Source organism: Acomys russatus, chromosome 2, assembly GCF_903995435.1.
Source record: "Acomys russatus chromosome 2, mAcoRus1.1, whole genome shotgun sequence".
Taxonomy (NCBI): Eukaryota; Metazoa; Chordata; class Mammalia; order Rodentia; family Muridae; genus Acomys; species Acomys russatus.
The window spans coordinates 94,216,976-94,236,468 of NC_067138.1; the positions used below are offsets into that span (position 1 = coordinate 94,216,976).

Here is a 19,493-nt window from a genome sequence, read left to right on the forward strand (position 1 = left end):
CTTACAAGTGTAGTTGCCCGGTCAAGGCCTAGTGAGGAATAATATTTGCATCTCTTTGTCATCTGTAGAGTTGCTGTAAAAAGAAAACACACAGCAGTAACCACAGAATGCCTGGGATTGTGTGGGGATTTTCTGGAAAGGAAGATGTCCCACTGAGTTTGTGATGATGATGTCACTTACCACTTGCTAACTCCAGAAAGCCACTTATTAACAGAAGGGTTCTCAGCAAAGCACCCAGGAGAAGTATGTGACTAGTTCATCTTATCTTAGGAGTTTGCCTCACAAAGAATTTTTGTGTTTCAAAGAATGAGAGTATGTGAGCATAGCTAGGACGGTTCCCATGGGCTGTAGGGGCTGCACTCACAGCACCTGTAGTTTATGTAGACCCTGGCCAGCCACTCTGCGGGCCTGTCTAGAGCAGTGCTGCCTGCTAATTCCCTATGTTTGTGGTACTTTCTGGTAGATGGTCAGTGGGCAGCATCCAGTCCTGTAATGTTAGTGTTCGTATGATCCTTCTTATTTTTGTGAGCATATTACTTAGGGCTTCTTAGGCTATTTTAAAAAACAAGGTCAGATTTTTATTTTACATCCTATTCTTGGCATGTTTTCCAATATTTTCAAATATATAGAAAAGTTAGATTTTGTTTTTGTTTTTGTTTTTTTATAGTCTTGTCTGGCCTTGAACTCACAGAAATCCATCTTCCTCTGCCTTCCTAGTGCTGTTAAAGGTGTGTGCCACCAGACTTAGCCTCTGAAAATACCTTAGGAACTTGTAGTATACAGGGCAAGTTGTCCAAATGGATAAATGTTCTTTCCTTTTCTTTCTCTCTCCTCCCTTTCTTCTTCTCTCCTTTTTTTCTTCTCCTTCCTTCCTTCCTTCCTTCCTTCTTTTTCCTTTTCAGCATGATAGTAATGCAAAGTATTAGCTTACAATTTCTTTTTCTTCTATTACCTTGGGCAGAATTGATCCTGAAGAGTTGGCAAGTAGGTCTTAGTACTTCTGGAGTGGCACTTATCCTGCTCCATGTTTAAAAGAAATTCAAAATTTTGTTCTAAATTTCCAGGATACAAAATAATTCCATCCCATTGTTGTTCCATTATTTTTTTATTTTTCTATAGAGAAGCTACTAAGGATTTTAATCATTCTGTATGACAGTGTTATTAAGATAAAATTCACAGATCACATGAGGGACACATTTAAAGTGTATACTTCAGTGGTTTTCATCCACAGTCATGCAATTTTCACTATAGTTAAATTTAGACCATTTCTTCCTTCCCCAAAGAAATCCCTCATCCCATTAGCAGTCCGGTTTTTATTTCCCTCCTACCCAGGACGGTATTTTAAATCTTTGGTTCTCCATATTGCGAGCTCATCAGAACCACCTGGGCATGCTTCAAAAGAAACAAGTGTGACACCATCCAAATAGCTCACTGGGCCAGAGTCTCTGCTAGGAGTCCTACTCCTTCTTAAAATGCTCCTAGGTGGATCTGGTTCTTGGTGGCACGAGGCAGTAGGCTGCTGTCTGGTGTGCACACCAGCTGACCCTGGACCTTGGCTTAAGTCTGAGGTGGACGCCAAGGGCCCGAAAAGCACTCAAGGGATGCTGCTGCTGTTCCCACCCACACTCACCAAGTAGCAGAGAGCACCATGAATGGTACCTGGGAACTCGTTAGAAGGTGTCTGCGTGGGCTGCAGTGCAGGCTGCCTGAAGCAGAGCCTGCATTTTGGAAGATATTTGTAGGTAACTCATGGACCCATTAATGTTTAAGAAGTGTAAGTTCCGATGATGGCATCATGGTCTTTCTCATTTTCATACTGATTGATTGACTTCACTCATCTGCCTTGCCTCACGTGCTGTCCCTTCTAGAATTCATTTTGTCTTATTACTGGTTCTTCTAGCCATGGTCTTGTTTTCACAAGGCAATAGGTACAGGGTGTGTCTGGGGAGCCCAGGCTAAGGAACTAAAGGGAAATGGATATTTAAGGTTTGCCTTGAAATCAGGTGGCACACTAAGAGGTCCAAATCAATCACCCGAGTTGGCATAAATCCGGTAATGTTTATGGAGAGCCCTTATGTGAATGGCTGTTTGGCATTATAAATCTGTGGAGTGTAATCGAGTGTATTAGAGCCTGAAGTTCCCCAGAGGGGATTGTGGCAGGCAGGAGCAGGGGGAAGGTAAGTCTGAAGTGCAGATTCCCCTCCAGAGAGCTATGATTACCTGAGTCAGGCATAGAATTGCTGGGCTGCTCTGGACCCTTCCCTGCTACATAGTGGTTAGCAGCATCCACTAGCCTTGCAGAGGCAGCTGCTGAGCTTGGTGTATAAAAAGGCTGGGAGGGACTTAGAACTGTACTGAGAGGCACGGGATTATCTCAGAACCATACTATGGCATATAACTGGCTTTTTGAGTGTGAAGCTAATCTGTATTTTTTCATGATGTTAAGGACTTGGCCAGTAATACAGCTATGCTTTAAAAATGTTTGCGCTTTTGTTTAAATGGCTGATTAACTTGAATCATAGTGGCAGAGATTCCATGGTCATTTAAACTGGGTCTGTGCAATGGCATGTGGCATGCAAGTGTGGGATAGACTATGTGAGGACCCCGGGCCCTAGTGAGGCTGCTCCTTCTGCTGGGCTCAGAGTTCAGTGGCTCTCAAAGTCTGTACACATAAAGACGACTGGACAGATGCTTGGACTCTCTGCTTCTCAGCGTCGTTGCCAGGGATTCTTACTCATCACATGGTTTTCTGTGACTCGGGGCTCAGCCTGTTCATGAACTTGATTCCTGATATGAGTGTAAGTCATTTTGTGTCTCACACTTAGGGAATCTTTCTTCAGCCCCCAAGCACTTGATGACACCGCATATGGTCTGCGAAGGCCCCGGATTTTTTAGCATAGAGGACATGTTGAGTAGCTTAGGCCCACTTCCTTCCTTCAATGTGACACGTATGTTCCTCAGCATCAAGGAACCAAGTTTCTCTTTTCCGTGTTAGCCATCTACCATGGAGAGGCTAGGAGCAGAACTGTAGGACAATCCTACAGAAAAACCAAGCCAAAGAGAGCAAGCAGATGCAAGGAGAGAGAATGTAGGAGGCCATGCTCACTCAGTGACTTAATTCCATGCCTCTAACACATGCTAGTGTCTTCACCGTCAGATGGTGGGTGGGTGGTTGTGGGAGCAGGAGAGGAAGAGTCCTAAATACCCTCTTAGAAACCCACATGGGTTGTCAGGGCTTCCCGTGCGTACGGAGTTTATCCTCACTCAGGGTTTTCCATATGCGGCTTTGCAGCCTGGGCCTGACACACACACACTCACTGTCTTGGGGTTTGAGTGCAGTCAATGACTGCTTGTGCTCAGAGAGAAAGCTGGACCGTGTTTGTGCTGATCAAGTTGACCGTGCTTCTTGTAGAGCATCTTCCTTAAGCCTCTTGGCTTGATCAGCATTGGATGGCTATATTTTAATAGCACTGCAACTACTGTTACCTCTGAGGATGGGAGTAACTGGGAGAGAAAGGGAGTACATTTGGTTCTTGCAGTTAGCTCAGGGGCTTTCAGCAAGTGTGGGAACACCAAGTGTGTGAGCCTCAACTGCAGCTGCGCGTTAGCGCCCTCTAAGGAACTCCTCAATATTCCTGTGACTGAACAGGACTTAGAGTGACTGTGGCTCAGCGGGAGGCCCTGGTGCTTTTCAGTTTCCCTGTAATGCTGGAGAATTGCTAGCCTTGGTTACAATGAGGGGATGGGGTGTCAGTCTTGCCAGACCTTCAGATCTTTTAATAAGTGGAAGGATTCTGTGAGAACCCTCGTGATTAAATGCTGGCAGCCAGTCCCAGTTGTTTTTTTTTTTTTTTTAAAGTATGAGGTTGGCAGACACAACATGTCTGCTCACAGGATACAGTCTGTGGACAGCAAAGTTTATGACCTGCTTTAGGAACTGAAACTGTACTCCAGAACTTTAGAAATGCTTTCCTACTTGTAAGCAAATTTCAAGCTAATTAGCATATTATTTTCATTTTATTGCTATTAAGGCATCTTTTAGTTTAGATTTTCTTTTCCTCCCTTTGTTGGGTCTGGATTGTTGGCTGCAAGTGCGAATAACTAAATTTATATGATTTGCCAATTATTAGAGGCTAGTTTTCTCATTGCTTTGTAATGTGCCATCTCCATTAAGTTTCATCTTGTGCTTTGCTTTTAAAATTTTCTCTGCATATTCATATTATGGCAATCTTTTTACGGTCTCTCTTCTCTCAGCAGAAGTGAGGAAATAGCTGTGAATTCATGAGCAGTGACTGCTTGTTCCAGAATTTGTGCTTTATTCTGATGTGCCAGACAGTGGCTGACATGTACAAATATCAGATGTTCAGAGTCCTATTCGTGGGAAGCTGTACTTTCTGGAACGAGGGAATAGTTAATGACTTGGCAGATGGTGTGCTCTGAAGTAGGCGATGAGGTCAACAGTGAAGGATGGTTGGACCCCAACTGGATTGAAGCTCTGCGCCCTGTATGTGTGTCTAACCCTCTATTTGTAGTTCTCATGGGTAGAGAATATAGGATTTAAGGATCCTAAAGGCTGAGATACTTTGTAATTCATGTTGCCTCTCTGACTTATCATTGAAGTCAGATTTATCCCTTTAGGTAATACAGAAAAATGAGAGAGAGAGAGAGAGAGAGAGAGAGAGAGAGAGAGAGAGAGAGAGAGAGAGAGACAGACAGACAGACAGAGAGAGAGAGAGACGAGACAGAGAGAGACAGAGAGAGAGATCCAGAAAATACTAATATGTATTTACAGAGGCTGGTTTGTGGTTGTGGTTATCAAAATACATCCCTATTTTTAATTCTTGGAGCTTTTTTCCTAAGCTACCACGTTTTGCATTTTTCTCTTAGTATCTATTTGAAGGAAGACACAGCAACTTGTATAGCTCAAATAATTTCTCTAGTGCTGACATTGTGCCATGTGAGAGTTCTGTGTGCTGGAGGGCCACAGGGAAGGCAGATTGGCTGTTTGGTGCTCAAGGGAGAAGTGGCCATAGCACTTAAATAATAGTGGGAATTAATTTTTTTTAAATTTTCCTTATTTTTTTAAATTTAACTATATAGGATATTGTTTAGGCGTGCACATTATCTTTAGCTGTCAGTTAAAAAATTCTTTAAAAACATGGAACCATTTCTCATTCTTTCTGTGTCTTTTATGGTGTTGAGATGTTTGAACAGCATGAACAGCGGGTGCCATGCGTGTCTGAGGCGCACACACCCAGCACCGATGATGGCCATCCTATTGTCCAGTGCGTGTTTAATTTTGATCACTCTGATTTCTTCATCTCGCAGGTCACTCTCCTGTCAGGAGAGATCTGTGGGGAAAACAATGAAGCTATGCGGAACCTTGCTTCATATTACCCCATGATCACTGTAATGGCTCCAAAATAGTGACCCCCAAAATATTGACCCCCCCATCCATAATACTTCACATCCTTAGTGGTAAAGGGAGAGAATTGACAAGTTATCAGGAATAGATGAGATTTCAACTTGGAATTATTTTTCAGGGAAATACAATTTAATACACTTATTATATTAATGTGCTTTACACGTTACACAGATGTTTCTAAAATGAAAAGGCCAACAATTTAAAATAGTATGTGGCTGTTGATGTTTATTGTGATTTGGTTTGTTTGTTTTTGTTTGAGATGGTATTACCATTTAAATCTGGCTGACCTGGAGGTTTTTTTTTTTTTTTTTTTTTTTAATTTATTTTTTTTTATTAATTTATTCTTGTTACACCTCAATGTTTATCCCATCCCTTGTATCCTCCCATTCCTCCCCCCCCCCCCTTTTCCCATTATTCCCCTCCCCTATGACTGTTCCTGAGGGGGATTACGTCCCCCTATATATTCTCATAGGGTATCAAGTCTCTTCTTGGCTACTTGCTGTCCTTCCTCTGAGTGCCACCAGGTCTCCCCCTCCAGGGGACATGGTCAAATGTGAGGCACCAGAGTATGTGAGAAAGTCGTATCACACTCTCCACTCAACTGTGGAGAATATTCTGACCATTGGCTAGATCTGGGAAGGGGTTTAAAGTTTACCTCCTGTATTGTAAAATTGGCCTTGAATTCTGAGACTCAAATGTCTCTGCCTCCCAAGGGCTGGCACTAAAGGTATGCAGTATCCAGCTGTGTGTGTGTGTGTGTGTGTGTGTGTGTGTGTGTGTGTGTGTGTGAGAGAGAGAGAGAGAGAGAGAGAGAGAGAGAGAGAGAGAGAGAGAGAGAGAGAGAGAGAGAGATATGTGTGCAGGCATGCATGTGTCTTGGCATATATGTGGAGGTCAGTCCGTACCTTTGACTTTGTGTGAGACAGATTCTCTTGTGGTTCATTGATGGTTACACCAGCCTAGCTCATGGAAGATTATGTGTCTTGTGCGCCTGTACCTGCTTCGTCTCTATAAGAGCCTGAGGTTACAGACTCACCCTACCGTGTCCGCTTGATGTTGATTATGGGGATAGAACTTAGGTTCTCAGGCTTGCACAGCGCGCACTTTACAAACTGAGCCATCTCTCTACCTTTGAAGTTTAGAATCTGTAACAGACATTTCATTGTTGTTATTTTTGAGATTGGTTCTTGCTGTGTGGCCCAGCTAGTCTAGGGCTTGTCATCGCCTGTTTTGGGTTGCAGAGCGCAGGTGTTACAGGTATGTGTCATCATTCCAGGCTGAAGTCTAGAAGATTCTTTTTTTCAGTGCGTCTTTTTTTATTGGGATGTAATTTATATGCCATTAAAATTTTTTAAAGATGTTTGAGTCAGTGGTTTTTATTTAAGTTCATGAAATTATCTAACTCCCACTACTTAATGTCAGAACGTTGTATCACCTCCAAACAGAGCCCATCTCCAAGGTCAGTTATTCCCCCCCCCCCCCCTCCACCTCTGGGAACTACTATTTGGTGCACATTCTAGACAGTTCATATGATGGAACCATACAGTTGTGGCCTTGTATGTGTGGCTTCTTGGCATAATGCTTTCAAGGTTTCATCCGTGTTGTAGCATGTACCAGTGCTTCATTCCCTTTATGTAACTCATGTATATATACTACATTTCATTTATATCAGCTTTTTTTTGTTTACTAGGATGTGAATTTTTGGTGTTTTATCTTTTACATTTATTCTGAAGGTAACTACTTTAAAAATGTTATTAAAAATAAACCTTAGTCTCTCATACTAGTGAGGACACGCAGATAGCCATTATTTCAGGTAAGAAGATGCCATATGTAGTCTTTTTTGAGGGAAATGGTATTTATATTTCTTCTGAAAACCGGTTGCTACGCTGAAGTGTAGCAGTTAGCCCATGTGTATAGTCTGCTGTAATGTATTGGTGCAGGGGTCTTTGCCTTCCTGTCATCTGATTGTTTCTGTCTACATGGATGCTCTGCTTCTGACATCATTCTTCTTTTCTCTCTTACAACTATGGATGTCTTTGCTTGTGATTTTTTAATAGTCCTAATCGTATGAGATTTCCAGTGGGGATTGGCAGTCACACCTCAAGAATAAGCTTACACACATTATACATCCTTAGCCAATAGTCGTCCCAAGAAAACGCTATACAAAGTTTTCTAAATATAAATGCTGATATTAAAAACTGCCATGGCAATTGCAAAAACACATCTAAGGCCATGAAAATCATTCCATTTTTCTTTTTGGCTTATTTATTTTGCATGGTCATGGCGTATAACTGAATAAACATCTCAGCTCCTTAAGCAGCTGTACCCCCTCCCCTGCCCCAGCCCTCAAGTCATCACCTTCTTTTTAAAAGGTGACTTTGCATTAAAAGTCTCATTCTCAAATAGTGATTGCAGGGAACAATGAATATGACGGCAGACTGTAGTAAGGAGAGTATTTAATAAAAACCTTAAAGGTTGCCTACCTGCCTGACAGACAGAAGGAAAGGTGCAATCAGTCAAAAATGTCCAGACTAAAGCACTTTTGCTCTAGTGTTTTCCTGAGGTGCTCCAGTGGAAAGCACAGAAATACACCTGTTTTCAAATTATGTTACACAATGCTTTATAGTTACTGTTAATTTCTCTTTTTGATTCAGTTTTCCCTTCTTGCAGTAATATCCCTGTTGTAATCCTCAGAACATTTTACTATGCGTCTTTTAACTTATCTGAAGACTTAAAAAAAAAAAAAAACCCTCAGCTTCTCAGCAGCACTTTCCAATCAAAATTCTGAGCAGGTAGAGAAATGCTTTTAAAATGCATATTTGATGGAGTAAGTGCTGTGCAGCATTCGGAAAGCACCAGGGTCACAGCTGCATACATGGAAGTGCACGGTGACTTGCAGACATTGTTTCTCACACAGAAAAGGCGCGCCGTGCCAGCCATTAAATTCGCAATGCAAATCAAATCATAGCTTTCTAATACTCAGAGATGAAGCGAAAGGTTGAGGTGACGTAAAGGTTACAGATAACTTTTGCTTCCTGATTTAGCTGCCATAGAGCTAATTTTTTTTATTTCCTCATTTTTATTGAGACTGATGCACTTATTCTTGAAAAGGTGGCTATGGTTGTGTCCCTTATTTTGTCATTGCTCTGTGGTAGTCTGCTGGAGCCATGTACACATCATCCTTCTCTTCCTCTGCGCCCCAATTTCAGATGCACGCACTGCTCTCCACTGTCACTACTAGTAAAAGGTGGCAAGGAAAGAAATAATTTCATCCAAGTCTACAGGCTTCTTCATGGTTCCCACCCCCCACTCTGAACAGTGTTAACTCTGGAACAGAACTGATTTTTCATTATCTAATGTAGTCTTTTCATTTATGACTACATGAATAGAGCAGTTTGAGTTTTAAAAGATAACATAGGGCTGTGTGTGTGTGTGTGTTTACAGTTATCACAGGAGTACCTTTGATATATACTAGGAAACAAAAAATATTAAAACAGAGACCCAACTTTTAGCCCAACTGTGCTCTAGCACACAAGTTCCCCCTTGCTAGTGTTGATGGGACTCTGTTGTTTGTTAGGTATTATGTTATGCGCTTTACTTAGAATATCAGTAACAAGTTTACATGACACAAGATAGGAAAGTGCCAAAGGACAGTCAACTGGTTCATGTGGCATGCCAAAGAAAACTAAAGCACAGTAAGAGATTTGTAGGCCTTGGAGGCCAATAGAGGGTGACCTGGTTGTCTGATTTGTATTGATTTTGGTCTTTGGAAATGATGCTTTTCTCCTTTAAGGAGAAAGCAGATCTATAGGCTATCTCGGGAGCTAGGAAATTCTGATTTAATCATTTTTCCTTCTGGACACAGTACTTTACTTTCCTAGGAAGCAGACAAAACAGGATGGGTTTTCTCTCTGATATAAAAATAGGCGAGGCCTTAGATTTCACAGACCTTAGAATGGCCTTAGAGCCATTCAACCTTGCCATACAATTACCAGTGGGAGTACCATTTTTTTTCATTTGCTGTCTTTTCAGGGTTTGATCGCATCCTATGCACCCTCTGCTTGGGGTTTAAAGTGCACGTGGGTTAGGTGGCTCCGGCTGTTACCTTTCTAGCCTGAGTTCATTTTACAGATGAAGAAACTTTGGTCAAGAGAGGCTCATTCTCTTGCGTGAGTTCCCATGCTTTGCTGGTGAATGTAAATTTGGAGATGGACATGTAGCTCAGTTGCTATAGTTCTCGCTTACTGTGTGTAGGTCTGGGTTTGATCTGCATGAACTGGGCATGGTGGTGCACATCTACAATCCCAGCACTAGGTTGGTAGATTCAGGCTATGTAGTGAGTTGGAAGCCAGTCTTTGCTACATGACACTCGATCTCAAAAATAATTTTCTTTTTTTGGTAATTCTGTGCTCCTTGCTCCCACTGTTCCATTGTCTTTCTCTAGTTTTAGTTTTATTTGATACAGGGATGTCACTATATAAAAGAGTCCCAAGGTCTTGCATGGCCATGGCTTGTATAAAAGCACTATAGTGATGACAGTGTTGATGATATCCACACAGGCTCGGTTGCCAAAATGTGCTACTCAGTGGCCACCACCATTTGTTTCTCTAGTGGCCTGGTTGCCTAGGGGGCCGTCCCATACATTTTGAACAAAGGTTGGAGTAGTTCACTATGTAACTTGAGCAGCAGATTTGCGGATGATCGAATTAATGAATTCATTCATTTGAAGGAAACATGGTTATGGTTCAGAGTTCCAGTTCTAGGCTGCCATGATAGAGATCTCATGGTGGTGGGAAGGAATGGGAGGTAGCCATGTCAGGAAGCAGAGATGCTTGTGCTCAGCTCTCTCTCGCTCTCTTTCTCTTAGTGGTACTTCCAACATAGAGAATTTTGGGGCTTAAATTGTGTGTCTTTAGCAGGGTGTGGTGCACACCTGTAATCCCAGCACTCTGGGAGGCAGAGGAAGGTGGATCTCTCTGAGTTCGAGATCAGCCTGGTCTATAAAGAGAGTCCAGGACAGCCAAGGCTACACAGAGAAACCCTATCTCAAGAAAACTAAACAAAACAAACAAAATTGTATGCCCTTTCACATGCCTTGAACTTTCTCTGTTGAATGCATTGTAATGAAGTTGAATGGCTAACAAACAGCAAGTGACAGGAAGAAAGGAAAATCTTGAATAATCCATAAATTTAATAATCAAATCTTGACTACATTAAGAGTGAACTATAGTCAGCCTTACGACATTTTACATGCTCTAATTATAATATTTTGATAGGATAATAACTTCATTTTCTGTCATACTTAGATTAGCATCTGTATTCTCTAATGATGTTTATTTTAGAATAAGATTTATTTTGTAAAGGAATAATTTTACATTTTTTTCCATTTTAAGCCTTTTAATTTCTCTTGTGTTCCCAATGCTAATGTTTGCTAAGTGTTATTTCCATAGGAAATGTAAACTCTGGTCATGATTGACGACTTTTAGCTATGTATAAGGCAGCGCCTCGTGCCGCGCCATGTTCAGCTTTGTGTTTCCCGTTTGCACTTCCCACAGGCTTCAGTCAGTGGTTCTGAATCAGATGCTTTTGCCCCAATGGGGCGTTAGGCAGAGTCAGAAGACATTTTTGATTGTCAGTACTTGGAGGGAGCATAGGAGCTTGTGGTGGTGGGAGGCTAGGTTGCTGCTGAGCAAGCTGCGGTGGATAGGAGAGCCTCCCATCCCTGCCCAAGACTGTCTGTCCAGCATGCCCGTGGTGCCGAGAGTAAGTTGCTCTTGTGCTGGATGGCAGTGCAGCCTGTTTAATTAAGAAATCTAACCACTCTATTATTTGAGTGTAAGCCACTATGTATTATTTTTATGTGTATTCACATGTCAATTTGATGATTCATGATGGAGAATTTAGCTCTTTGGTTCATTATGCTTAAAGTATAAAAACAGCACTTTGGCAGTTATAATTGACTTTAGCTGATTTGTGTTCATTTGGAACAGTGTATGTAATATTAGTAATCAAATACTGATCAACAGCAGGAGTCAGGGTTTTCATTTTTTATGTTACTTCTTTCAAGATTATCAGCCTCTTGTAATCAATGTTGTACATTATTATTCTTTACAGTATTGTCACTTAGAGTGCTATAAATTGGACGAGTTAATTATCCAGAGGTCTAAGTCAGTAATTAATCTGGACCTTTTTTCTAGTGTACTCCACCTAGTCTATTCTTTAGAGGTTAAGTCTGAGATGCTGACTGGAACTGGCTGGCTCCAGTAGCAGGTGAGATAGGCCCTCGGTCTCCTGCAACAGAGAAAAGAGGGGGTAGAGCTGTCTGCACACGGTGTCACTCCTGCTATTTACAAATGGCTCTCTTTTCATCTGAGTGGCTTCTGAGGAGGAGGTTGATCTGCAGTTGTTCTCTTGTGGAGGTAGGAGGGACAGGAAGAGCACTAAGGTGAGGGAACCAAGGAGATACAGCAGTTTTTGTGGGGGACAGCAGGAGGAGTAAGAGTAGGTGAAGAATGGAGTTGATTTCTTTTTCTCTTAAAAAATGTTTGTGAAGAAAAATCTTAAATTTGAATGATGAGATATGATAGATACTGATTTACATTCAGAACTTTAGATTCACCAAGATAGGAAAGATGTTTTCTTCAAGGCTGCCAAATACAAATAGCCAAAACACTATTAATGTAGCATTTATATAATTCCTGATTGTTTCGTGGTTCTTCTTGTTGTATGTAGTTTATTGCATATATGTAATAATATAAATGTATATGTAAATAAATAAATAAAAACAAAAAAGAAATTTAAATGAAAAATGTTTATTTTATGTGCACTGGTATTTTGCCTGCATGTTTGTCCATGTTTAGGAGACAGATCCCCGGGGACTGCAGTTATAGACAGTTGTGATTGCTACAGGGGGCTGGGAATTGAACCCAGATTCTCTAGAAGAGCAGCTGGTGCTCTGAACCAGTAAGCCATCTCTCCAGGAGCTGATTTCTAAGAGAAGAATTGGAAGACATTTCAGGGCCTTGTGATTACACAAAAACCTCGTTGTTAATTTCTCAGACTTTGTTACTAAGCAGCCAGGAATGCCATACTTAGCTGTAGGATTACTGAATGGTCCTGTACAGCGTGCTTATCAGAAGAGCACACAGAAACAGTGACTTTCGTTAGCCGCTAAGCCCTTGTTCTCCTGTGATGTGCTGAGTGGCATTTAGTAGGACTTGGGAGTATTTGAAATTCATATCTGTGTCAACCAGGATGGAAAGTGATTCTGGATAGGTTTATCTGCTAAAGAGTTTGGGAGATTCATATATATGATTTTGCTGTGAGTTTTGAGGCTTGGTGTAAAAGGTGAGAAATAGCCTATGTTTTAATGAGTAGGCTGCTGGCCTGTGAGGTAAGTACAAGACAGAGTAGATAAACATGAAGAAAAAATAAAAAAAGAAAAGGCATAATAGCCAGAAATTGTGGAGGGCTGTCAGAGTGTGACAGATCGGGCTGAAGAGATAGCTCAGAGGTTAAGAACATTGTCTGTTCTTCCAAAGGTCCTGAGTTCAATTCCCAGCAACCACATGGTGGCTCACAACCATCTATAATGAGATCTGATGCTCTCTTCTGGCATCCAGGCAGAATATCGTATAAGTAAATCTTTAAAAAAAAAAAAAAAAAAAAAGGAGGTTTAAAACAGTAAGTGTGATAGATCTACTGAAGTATTGTTTTTGTAAGAGACAGAATAAATCAGAAAAAGTCCTGCCCTTAACTTCCTTCTTCAGAGGTTCTTACCCTGTAGCAGCTGTCAAAGTGTAGGACATATTAGGGTCACCTAGAGTTTTAAAGTTGCTTATGCATGAACACTACTCCCAGAAACCCCTAGGGAACCAACACTAGGCATTGGCAAGGGCTCCACTCTGACCTGCAGCTGTGCTGGGAGTTAATGCTTTATAGCAGGACTTTATTAGGTCTGGGTGAGTTGTGGGGATTTGTGTTTCTCAGTTTCTAGTTGATGGTGGTGATGCGCTGGAAAAACCATCATGCTTTTAGAACCAAGAAGAGCCAGTTGCAGTGGTAGATGCTGGTAGAATATGCTGAAGTGGCAGGAGGACTGTGACTCTGAATTTAGGCTGGGAAGCTTTTGCAAGCTTGATGGCCTGTGTTCATTCCTGGAACCCACATAAAAATTCAGAGATGGTCGAGTGCATCAGTTCCCACTACTGTGTAGAGACAGGAAGTGGAGACAGAAGTGCCTGGAACCTCCTAGTCTGCAGTGCACTGTGCATCAGAAGTGAGAGCAAGGCAAGATCTCGTGCTTTATGGTACATGTGCCCTTCCTCAATAAACAAACAAACAGTAAAGTAAAAATTTAAAAAGAATCGGGAGGGTTGTTTCTTAGAAGTCATGTGCAGACTACAGATGTGGCTCAGTAAAGCACTTGCCTCACATGTGAGGCCCTGACCTTGATCCGTAGCATTATGCAGATAAGTTTAAGGAATATTTATCTACGTCTACCTGCTGCCAAGCCTGATGACTTGAGTTCATTCTCCAGAACCCACGTGGTGGAAGGGGACCTGCCTCCCAAGAACTGACCTTTGATCTTCACAGTCATGTCATGGTGCCTTTCCTGCCCACCCCCCCCTCCCAACCCCCCGAATGCATAAACAAATGTAAAGTTAAAAACAGAAACACGGTGCATTTACAATTGTTATTAGGCTTTTGAACTTTGAAAAAAAAAATGACTTGTGTTGTTTTTTCATTCTTTATAAAGCCCCTTTCTCTGAAAATCCTCCAGGATTCAGATCCTGTGTCTAATAAAGCCTTTTAAGGTACCTTAATGGAGATAGGCCAAGTATACGAATTACTGCACAACAGTAGTTTAAAGCATTTTCAGTTTGGAAACTTTGCTGTTTGAGATGGGAGGAATATTGTCTTTTTCTTCATCCTGACTATACTGGAGGACACAAGACCAAGAACTGAGAAGGTCGAAAAAGTGAGAACAGGCCGGTGAGATGCCTCTGCAGTAAGAGCCCTGACTCAGCAAGAGCCCAGTGACTCAACTCCTAGCACTCATGTTGAGACTAACGACCATCTGTAGCTCCAGATCCAGGGGATCCAGCCCCTCTCTGGCCTCCAGACACTGGATGCACATGGTGCACAGACATACATAAAATAAAATTACACAAGTTAAAAAAAAAGAGAGAGCAGAAGGCACGAGTTGCTTACAAGCTAGCCTACTGTGAGAGAGAAGGGCAGTTGGCATGCCTGGGAAGGGACAGTAGGAGGAGGATGCAGACACCCAGGGGAAGATGGGAGAGAGCTACTGGCCGAAGTCTGACCTGTTAAATTACAGGACCCATTTTCTGATCTAGACCTCTGAGACTCTGCATCCACTTTCTTTTCAGGAGAAAAATGATATAAAATGAGGGCGGGATAGAGCAAAGTCACTTCTTAAGAACCACCTCTCTAGTGCAGGAAGTGATAGTTTTGTGACATTATAGATCCTGGAAAATGTCCGTAGCTGCGTTGGCTTTGCTCTGCTGTCGTTAGATAAGAGGGAACCCCGTGTGCTCCTGAAATGACAGCTAACAATGTGATTTCCTGTGTTTCTCAGGAGCCGACCTCAGCCTTTGATCACCGTGCTTGAGCACAGGCCCGATTGCTGGCCACTACTCCTGCAGCAGCTGACAGCTTTTTTCCAGCAATGCCCTGAAAGGTAACGTAAAATAAAATAAACGAAGGCCACAGAATGGCGCGTGCTAACTTTAGAGCCGGAGCCGTGTGCTGTCCTTCTTTTAGCTGCTGTGACTATGAAGCTCCGAAGGAGAGGAGGTGTTCTAGAGCTGCCGTACGCTCTCTTTTCTTTCTAGCAGCAAGAGAGCACGAGCTGCCAGGCTGGTTGTTGAGCTATCCGTAGAGAGGAGCTGTTATTGAACCCACCTCTGTTGAATGGTAGCCCACTCCCCGACTAAGCACTCTGTTTTAAATCCCCCTCTGGAGTTTGTTCCTCATCTTTGATCATTGCACATGGTGGGTTCTGTCTCTTGTGTTCCCACAACAACTTGCAGTTTGACTTGCAATATTATTTAAACTTGCCCTCAGTTCCATCTCTGTCTGCTACTCGCTTTAAAGCCTTCTGGAGAGATAGAGATCCTGTTCCATTGTTTTCATAATTCTCAGGCCATTTGTAGACACCTTAAAATTCTCAAAGTTTGGACAACAAAGCCCATGAATAGGTTGAAGATGATCTTACCGCAGAAATAACGAGGCTGTATGCAGTACCTTGTAATCAGCTGCAAGATGGTTCAAAATCATTGTCTTCATCTTAAATGTTTTTGTCATTGGAATGATATTAACAGCTACTAGATAAACCTCTCTTCAGCTCAGTCAGAAACAAACAAAACCCAAATAAATTTATAAGTATATTTGCTTGATGAAATTTCTCTGAGCTGTGTGAACTTGTTTTATATTTCTTTGTAACCTCCCCACTCGCTTTGGGATAGTGTGATACCCAGTAGCCTTGGTTAGCCGGGACTTCACTGTGTAGGTCAGGCTGGTTTTGAACTCACGTCTCCTTTTCTCTGATTCCTGGGTGCTGGGAGAAAATGTATGTGCTCCCATGCCTGGCCCAGCAAAAGGTAATTTCAGTTCTAAATTCATACTATGAGGTTGTGTTTGGCAGGATGGAATCGAACATTCCGGCTGCACAGTGTCAGGAGAGCATCAGATCTAAGCTTAGGAGCAGTAACTGTAAGTTGTTTAGACTATAACACAGTAGGCTGGTAAATTAAGAAGAACAGGAGCAGTGCTTCACAGTCCTGTGAAGGAAGCAAAATGTAAAGGCATTCTAGTTCTTTCCATGTTAAGAATTATTGATTAAACTAGATACTTAAAGTCAGATATATGGAAATGTCAATATATCTTCATGCCAAATCTTTGGGGCAGTATTTATAGCAAGCTCTGCTTTCATTTATTGAAAGCCAGTGTTGTGATTGCTCTTTCCATTTTTTCTTCTTGTTTTTTTTTTTTTTTTTTTTTTTTTGAGACAGGGTTTCTCTGTATATCCTTGGCTGTCCTGGACTCACTTTGTAGACCAGGCTGGCCTAAAACTCACAGAGATCCACCTGCCTCTACCTCCCTGCGGGCTGGGATTACAGGCATGCGTCACCACACCTGGCTTTACTTTTAGTTTTTTGGGTTTTTTGTTTATTTGTTTGTTTTTTTGGTTTTTGGTTTTTTGAGACAGGATCTCTCTTTGTTGCCTTGGCTGTCCTGGACTTACTTTGTAGACCAGGCTCGCCTCAAACTCACAGCGATCCACCTGCCTCTACCTCCTGAGTGCTGGGATTAAAGGGGAGCACCACCAGGCCCAGCCCCACTTTTACTTTTAAGGAACTGAGAATTGTGTAAATGAACACCATTCTGGATTTTAGGACTAGTACCCTCAGGCTTTTAACCTAGCGCTTGAGTTTGAGAACAAGGAGCCAGGGAGAGTATATCACACAGCTTACTGCAGGCTAAGGGAAACGCTGATGGCAGAGGCAGGCCCGGAGCCTTACGCTGGCACCCCACCCATCTTCAGGATTTTCTACTGTGTCTTCTTCAGTGGGGAGCACAGGCATAGCAGACATATCCACAGATGTAAGCACATTGTTTCACACTGTAAATTTTTTTAAAAAAGATTTATTTATTTATTATGTATACAGTGCTGTGCCTAATTGTACCCATACAGGCCAGAAGAGGGCATCAGATCACATTATAGATGGTTGTGAGCCACCATGTGGTTGCTGGGAATTGAACTCAGGACCTCTGGAAGAGAGTCAGCACTCTTAACTCCTAAGCCATCTCTCCAGCCTGTAAATGTTTATTTATTTATTTTATTATTATTTTTTTTTTTATCACTTTGCAATTTGGGGTGTTTGTTTTATTCTCTTCCTTTTTATCTGTAAGCCGGCCGTGGTACATCCCACCGAGACAGCAGTGGATCATCACAGAACTGTGGAAATGCGGAGTATGAAATCAGAAGAGAACAAACCAGGGAGATTTTTAAATAGTATTTTGTCATTATGAAAGCGTAATACAATTTCACTTATGTTTAAAACGAAAGAATTCTTGGTTTAGCTTTGTATCATAGTTAATCATTTCTTATAAATAATAAATGAAAACACTGAATAAAATGAAAAGGAATAAGGTTATATTTGGTTGATGCATACTAATTTTGAATATCTGTAATTTTATGTAACCATGTTAATTGACTGTACGCCTCTTTGAAGATGTACCTGGTACATACAGTCTTGGCGATACAGCAGTAAACAGAAATCTACGGTCTGTGTCCTTATTTGGATTGTAGTTTGGCAGGAGCTATATATAGATACTTCACATGTCATAATAATGAACGATTGTGCGATGGAAGCACATAATGGCGATCTGGCCATAGGCCGCCTGTCAGAGAGGGCAATGACCCTAGGAAGTCATTGCCAAGTGGAGAAGTGGAAGATGATAGAAGTAGAAGGACATCAAGTGGGGACCTGTAGGCTCAGTTTTCTTAACAATTATATTTCATTACAAACTTGCTGAGAGTACCTCATTTATAACCTGACTAACCTAAACAATTGGAAAAGGAGATTAAAGAATACAATAATGAAACCGTAAGGATATCAGTTCCAAGGAACGATTCTCCTGGCATAATCAGCAAGATTTCTTCTGCTGGAACCTGGAGCAACCAGAACCTGGAACCTCAGCCGAAGCCCAGACCCTGGAAGCCTTCCCTCCAGCGGTTCTCTCTAGGAGTGTCTCAAAGTGGAGCGATGAACAGCCAAAACTATCCCAAGTCTCCAAAGGTCCCTTTGTTTTTCTGCTCTCCTGTTCCTGTAGTTTTTTTTACAGCCTCTCCAGCTTCCTGTTTCTCTCTGCCCCCTTCCATATGCCTGTGCTCTGACCACCTGGCCCGTGGAGCAGGGCGGGGCGGCAATTGTGGGAAACACTTGCTCTCAGTTACCAGGTTTCCCCCGTTTATCAAAGGTGCTTTTTGTTTTCCAATTTCTTCAGCTTCCACCTTCAAATTCTCTAGTTGTACTGCCAACTCTGCCATCTTTTCCAGAAGCATAGAATTTACTGACCCTTCTGGTTTTTGCATCTTATCGGTCTTTCTTCCAATCTTTTAAAATATGTTATACAGTAAAAACGCCAAGAAAAAACCAAAAGATTCCGTCTGGGTAAAAGGTAGGAAAGGACTTTGTAACAATAGCTGTGATTTTGCCGACACCTGAAAGACCATTGCTATATCTTGAAAACTATTATCTTCCTCCACAACATTAGAAGTTAAGTTACCCATGATGCCCAGCGCACGTTGGGCACCAGGAGCCCAGTGGGGCAGCTGAAGACTTGAAATAAGGATAATGATTCAGTGGAGAGTGAGGCTGGTAAGACAGGTGGAGGCTGTGCTGTGGAGGTATTATGAGTTAGGCCACTATTTTGTCCTAGGACAGACTGGTTTAAGTTGTTAATGATATAGTCAGGTCTGTTTTACATTTGGAGGTCATTCTGATAAGATGGTGTCTCGGGATTAGGAGTTATTGAAATACAATGAATTTAAATAGGTATTAAAGATACGTAGATACATAACCACACTTCTTTGAGTTGGATATTTCTTAGAAGAGGTTGTGGGCAACTACTTCATTCATCTCTCAATTTCTGTAGCTGTTTATCAGAGCTACACATACACACACACACATGTGCGCGCGCGTGCACACACACCCACACTCACGCACACACACCTATCTCTCTCTCTCTCTGTCTGTCTATCGTCTGTGGCTCTGGTAGGATCAAATTAAGTTTAAATCATAAAATGCAATTAACTTGTATATTCTACAGGCTAACAAGATAACAACATAGGCCAACTTATCACGGGGTGGGAGATGGCCAATAAAATCAAGCCATCCAGTAGATGCCTAAAGTTATGGATAAAATTAAAGCATGTGGCTGGGCATGGTGGTGCAGACCTGTAATCCCAGCACTGGGGAGGCAGAGGCAGGTGGATCGCTGTGAGTTCGAGGCCAGCCTGGTCTACAAAGCAAGTCTA

General features: G+C 42.0%; 1 protein-coding gene across 1 annotated transcript in view; it reads left to right on the top strand.

Moving 5' to 3' along the window:
• Positions 1 to 19,493, top strand: part of Focad (focadhesin) — a 282,156-nt gene that overhangs the window by 31,234 nt on the left and 231,429 nt on the right. The window contains exon 5 of the mRNA XM_051164051.1: positions 15,027 to 15,128. Coding sequence (XP_051020008.1) covers positions 15,027 to 15,128 — 102 coding nt within the window. The remainder of the gene's footprint in view (positions 1 to 15,026; positions 15,129 to 19,493) is intronic.